Source organism: Sciurus vulgaris (assembly GCF_902686455.1).
Source record: "Sciurus vulgaris genome assembly, chromosome: 6".
In the NCBI taxonomy this organism is placed as follows: domain Eukaryota; kingdom Metazoa; phylum Chordata; class Mammalia; order Rodentia; family Sciuridae; genus Sciurus; species Sciurus vulgaris.
Window position 1 is genome coordinate 54,955,272 of NC_136466.1, and position 6,465 is coordinate 54,961,736.

The 6,465-nt window shown below is 40.2% G+C and overlaps 1 protein-coding gene across 9 annotated transcripts in view; it reads right to left on the bottom strand.

The window, feature by feature from the left end:
- Positions 1-3,420, bottom strand: part of ZNF608 (zinc finger protein 608) — a gene marked incomplete at its 3' end in the record, with an annotated part of 104,640 nt that extends 101,220 nt beyond the window's left edge. For 3 of the 9 annotated variants that reach the window (XM_079144053.1, XM_079144059.1, XM_079144058.1), the window contains exon 1: positions 816-2,062. Coding sequence is in view for 2 of the 9 variants with exons in the window: in XM_079144060.1 (XP_079000186.1) it covers positions 3,141-3,182 (42 nt within the window). Of the gene's footprint in view, positions 1-65; positions 489-815; positions 2,063-3,140 lie in introns of those variants that run through there. The other 6 variants (XM_079144060.1, XM_079144054.1, XM_079144055.1 and 3 more) reach the window with 5 other exon arrangements.
- Positions 3,421-6,465: the final 3,045 nt, after the last annotated feature.

A 6,465-nucleotide genomic window follows, 5' to 3' on the forward strand; every position in this document is an offset into this window, starting at 1 on the left:
CATCTTACTAAAATCCCTTTATCAACAACACAAGGATAATCACTCTTTAAAAAGCATTAAAATACCTTAAGAATCTGATTCAAGTCCAGGAAGGTTTTGTGGGTTTAAGTTTAGAATTTTGTCTGGCACATGTGATATCTCAGCCTCTGAAATACAGCTTGAACACTCAGACAAGAGGAACACGGCATCAAACAGCCCTAAACATGTCCTAGCTCTTGCAATTTAAAAGACCAGACCCTGGAAGTTCTCTGAAGACTAGTTTTCAGAATGATGCTGCTAAATTTTCCTTATTTCTAATTTTAGTACTTCTTTTTACAAATTGTCTGGGCAATCTGGTATTTGTTCCCAGTAAGGAACAGAAAAAACAACCAATAATCCCCCACACACATACATACCTCCCTCCTATCCTCCCTTTTCCAAAAGCTTATACAATTTTTTTTTTAAATACACACACGTCTTCAAGAGCATTTCGCTATATAAAAGACAGTGTTATATAAAAGGTTAAATATTTGCCTTGAGAAAAAAAAAAAAATCCACCTAAACAATTCTACCATATCCCTAGGTCACAGAATTGCTCAGTCTGTTAAATATGGTGCTACTGACTGTACAGGGAAACTGATTAAGACATACACTTTAAGTGATCTGCGCCAAGGTGGCCTCAATGACCGCAAATGAGTGTGTGTTTGACAAAGAGCAGTTAAAACGGTTTTTAAAGGGATCAGCCCCTTTTTAACAGTTGATTGTCAAGGAAAAAAAATAAATAAATATACATATATATATATATATACACACACACACAGAGAGACATTGCTTACCTTTAATCCTTTATCATTTTTTAATTAGGCCAGCAAATCAAAATGCATTTCCCACTCCACTCGGCAAACAAGCCTGTGCCTCATTTTACTTAAACACCAAATGATCAAGAAGGAAGAAACCAAATAACACATCTCAGCCAGAATAATCACTCGATAACATTATTCCACCTCCCCACCCCCCTCTTTTGGCAAACGGATCAGGAGTCCTTTTCTCCTTAAAAAAATGTGTCACTGTACAGCTGGAAGATAATGTTTCACATTCACAACAGAAGCACCAAAGGTTTTTTTCCCTCTTAACAAGCATCGAGAATAACAGGGTTTAAAAGAGAGAGAGAGAGAAAGAGCTTAGAGAAAAAAGTTTTCCCAACTTCTCATTCCGCCTTCAGTTCCAGACTTCAGAGTCACCGTGATCAGTAAGTAATGATCCCATGTAGCAAACCTACAGGCGTCCGCTAGTAACAAGACAGAATGTGCTAACATCGGGATAAATTAGTGAAAGGGAAGAAAGAATAAGAAGAAAGGACTGAAAATCTGGGCTGGATTCCGCCTGTTAGTCGGGAAGTGGCATTTTTCCGCCCGTCCTGACAGATTTGATTTCTCGAACTAACTTAAGAGACAAGGAGGGGGAAGAAGAATGGGGGGAGGAGAAGGAGGAAGAAAGGGTGGGATGAGAAGCTGAGCCAGAGGAGAAAAAGAAAGGTGTGGAGGAGGAGGGAGCAGACGATTCAGTGAGCTGATAAACCAGTTATAACAGCATTCGCTCGGGGCGGGGGCAGCGGAGCGGGGGAAATAACGGCGTCTAAAATGGGCTCAGACTTCGAAACCTAAAGGATGTGATGTTTTCCTGTGTTATGTTGTTTTAAGAAAAAGGAACCGAGTTCCTAGTATACCCCCCCGGGGACGGTCTAAAATCCTCTGTCGCTCAAGTCCATCAGTCATGTGGTAATTCGATAATTAGAGTAAAAAAAAAAAATTAAGGCGACCTTTTTCAAGACAGTTTTTCCCCCTTACACACGCAGCAAACGGTGCGTCTCCCTTCTATTTATTTTTTTTCTCTCCTCCTCCACCTCTTGCCCACCCCCTCCTGTGTTTAGTCAGATGGCCTCGGAGCTTGGCTTAGTATTTTTAATTAGCTGGCGTTTGGAAGCTAAAAGCAGTAATGAATTGTTGATGGATTGGAAGTGGAGAGTCGCTTTGCTGGAAATGTCGGGGCCGGGAGAGGGGGATGGGCGAGTTAGCAACAACCAACCATCTAAAAGGAGCGATTTTGTTACAGTGCAAGCCTTTCACATCACGTGAGGATCAAGGGCTCAATTGGTTGTCGTGAGAACAAAAATGGTGACAAGCGTATCAAGAAAATACTGATCTGGTCTTTAAAAAAAAGCTGAAGGTCTCTCGCCTCCCCCTGCACACACTCCCCCCACCGTCGCACCCCCCCCGCAGTGGGCGAAGCTACAAGTTATGAATGTGAAACATTTCTCAGATCTAGGATCTCGGAAGTTCGGAAGGAGTGAAATGTAATGAGCACAAGAGCAAAGCAGATGTTTTAAAGAAACACCTTATAAACCTTTCCTCAACTTATCTCCAATTTGTCGGCTTTCCCAAGGGGCCAGAGAGCGGACGCTTGGGGGAGGGGGAGAGCACCTCCGAACTATTTGGATTTTAGGGACCCCTTCATGTATTACACAAAGAAAAACATTTTTTTCTAGCTCCCAAACTGGGTCCTGTAATAAACACACCATTGTTACTATTTGTGGGTTTGTTTGGGTTGGGTGGGGCTTTTTTCTTTTTTCTTCTTTTTCTCTTAATGGTGTCTTTGCTGGTTGCTTTTTTAAGACAGTGGAAAATGGTAGTTATAACCATTAGATGGAATGGATGACTATTCCCTTAATATTAAATTATTGGGCACTAGAATGTGACAGGAGACAAAAATCGGCTTGTTCTGCCCTTGCCCCCATTTTAATGGCTCGGTTTGGGAGGGGGTCTGCCCAGCAAGGAAAGGAGAGGTAGAAGGTAAGGTGCGCTAGAGAACTGACACTACGGACCAGGATATGTAACTGTGTCACTTTTATTCTCCTTTGGGTTAGAGCCCAAAAGGTAATTTACTCTAAGTTACCCCGAGTGCCCAGTCAAGCTTAATTTGTGTGAAGAAGTTACAAATGCTTTACCCTCCACTGAATAAAATTCACCCTTCTTGGGTTGTTCTAAATGCAAAAGCCAAACCCTGTAACTAGTTCCTCATTTCAATGCATAAAACTCGCACATTCCCCTGCATGAAGTCCCCGCTAAGTGCTATATAGAGACACACCACGCAACCGTACTTACGGTCTGTATGGGATCGAGTTGACCTTTTCCTTCTAACTGCATTGAATGTGTTTGGTTGCAGCCGCTTTATTTTGGAAATTATAATCTCTTCAACAAATTTTTTATTAAAGAAGATGGACCATCAAATGTCACAGACCGTCCTGTGTATTTTTTGTAAAAACAAAAATTAAAATTAAAATAAAAAACAAAAATCCCCCTGGTGCACACACACAAGCTTGTTCTGCAACACTGAAATCAGGACCGAAACACAACACACACACAGGGGGAGTGGAGCAAAAGGAGCTCTCAGCCTCTATACCTGAAAGGGACTTTTCTTTGTTCCCAATGCCCTTTCGCATCGGGCCAATCAGAGAGCAGCTTTTATGAAACTGGGCTCTCTCATTGGCTAGCTGCTTTCTCTTGGCTACTGTAGGGGGTTGAGATATACACACGTATAAAACACACACTGAGCCCGGGTGGGGGTGCGGTGGGGGGTAGTTGTGGAGACAAAGCGTTTTATTTTCCAACCAGATTGGGGTTGAGGAACCTCCCGCAGTAAGAAGGGGGAAAAAAATGGTGCGCCCGTTTCAATTACTACATCATTCACATAAAACACTTATTTATTAAAACAAATCTCAAACAGGCTGCGAAGAGAGGATGTCGGTAAATACAAGTTTGATTGTGTTATCTTGGGGAAAATAATGTATGTGATCGCTCGGTGGCAGAGGGAAGCCAAATGAGCCACCAGCGCATAGCGAGAACAGGGAGGCTGGCTGTGTGGAAATGACTGTGAGGGTTTTGCTGGCTTCCCTTCCTTGTTCCAAGGACTCGGCAGCCCAACTCCCAAGAATGATTTTCTGTATTGCAGCTTCAGGCTCTCAGCCCTCCCCCACCACTTTGCCCTTCTTGCAATTTTTTTTTTTTTTTCCCTGTGTCTTTTTGCTCGCTGATTAAATAAGAAAAATCGATCTGGGGGTAAAGGCGGCGGCGGGGAAACAAGTAACCCTTTTGTTTCCAGTCTTCGGGTTTACAACCACTGAAGTGTGAACGCTGGCAACCATTTAGCCAGCACTACAGGAATGGTTCTTCCCTTAAATTAGTAACAAACCTTTCCACCTGGTCTTATGCGGCTCCAAAAAATAAAAAATACAATAAGGCCGCCACCAACCATATTAACACCTCGGGCCAGTCTCATATTTAAAAAAAAAAAATCGATTTGTGGGAGATAATATATACTAGGAAGATTAACCCCTTAAAGAGTCCCAGTCCACATTTTTAAACCGTTGGAATTGTTGTGATTCCTCTTTCCCCAAATTTTTAACTCTAACTTGGTGAAAATGGGGTATCTTAATTCTCTGAATGCTACATCTGCAATCCAAAACACACACACACACACACAAATTTTAGTCTTTATTGTAGGACATATACAACCAAGTTAATAAGATTCATGATGTAGTTAAGATAGTAATATGAAATAGCAAGTTGCTAATATATCTTTAAATGACTGTGCTTATATATATTGTCTTCAAAGTATGTTTTATTTATAATTTTTATTGTTATTTTCCATTATTTTTAGGAGCTATAATATGGAAATTTTAAAGCCAATGAATTTGATGGAAAGCATCATGATCCCAAGTTTAAAGGATCCAATACAACTGGGATTGTAATTTCCACCTGACAATTGCAATTTAAGAATGTGTCCTAACAGAATCAAATGGACACATAAAGTGAATTAGTGCTAGCAGAAGATAGCATATGATGTAAATATTCAGTGATGACTTTGTGGATCAATACGAATATTTATGTCACATGTTTTAAGTACTGGCTATTGACTCATGTTTGGGCTTTTAATATATTTAGTCCATTAAAAAATTGCCAATTCATTGTTTCACTACTCTAGATGAACTACATTTGATGTGGCAAATAGTAATAGACAGCAGTTTCTACCCTTTATTGGGATGTATAAACTTAGAAGAATGCAATCCATAATAGTCCTTAGACCTCCCTAAATACATTTACACTCAAATCAAAGCTGTACATTAACAAACAAAATGGGACAAATTAAATATCTCATATCCACTTATCTTCTATTTGTTTTATAGTTTTGAGTGTATAAATTCTACATTTGTGATGGGCCCGTGGATAATAGCACAGCACCTTAACTTTTCACCTTTCAGAGGAGTGGTTCATTAAAGCACCAGATCATTCTTGGGTACTTCCTGGGTTCCTGGGGGGGGGGGGGGGGGGTGGTCATCTCCATTTGAGCTTTGGGAAGCCTATAGTTACACCCATGTGTTAACTCAGTTTGGAGAAATCAATGGTTAGTTCTTAATAACAACAGGACTTCAAAGGGCATTTTAAAAATATGAGATCTAGTGACAATGGAGATGGGTAGGGCCCTCCAATACACCTCCTACGTAAAAGCAAACCACAGGTCTACAGCATAGATTTATTATAACCAAAACCAAAGTCTAAGCATCCTAGTACACAAATGTTCGAAACTAGCCCTAATTGCACACCTCGCCTTTACCCTTGTTTTCAAAAAAATATTGTAGTTGTAGATGAACACAATTATTTTATTTGTTTATTTTCATGCAGTGCTGAGGATCCAACCCAGTGCCTCACACAGGCTAGGCAAGCCTCTACCACTGAGCCACAACCCCAGTCTCCTTAACCCTTTTTGATAAATAACACTGGCCAAAGATGAAGGCTTATGCCCAACTGCACCACGTATTTAACTCAATATTTTGAAAAATTAAAGCATTCCCTTCCATGGCAGCATTTCCACACTCCATTTACACCCTATTCCCATCTCCTGATTCCCAAATTCTTCTAGGCAATGTTTGAATACAATGGTGTCCTTGCGGGCTTTACCATGTGGTATTTGTTTGTTTGACAAAGGAGCCATCAAGTGGAATCAGAGGACTATCAGCTAATTAATGATAGAAACTAAGACAATGAACTATCAGCCTTGAAAATCAGAGTTGCTGCCCTTACACAATGAGGAAATTCAATTCTGTATAAAAATGTTTTTCTTCCTTTCTTCTTTTCTTTTCTTTTTTTTCCCCTTGCATTGCTAGGGATAGAACCCAAACTTTCATGCAAGCTAGGAAAGCGGCTACCACCATCAGTTTTTATCTTAATTTCTTATCAAAGTAACAGGGGACATACTTGTCTCTACACTAATCTCCACATACATGTACTTGATAATAACAGTATACCATTGTGTAATATGCATGCTTCATCGTTTCAAATTATTTATTTATATATTTACTTATTTGTTTGTTTATTTATTTTTGTATTGGTACTGGGTATTGAACCAGGGGCACTTTACCACTGAACTACA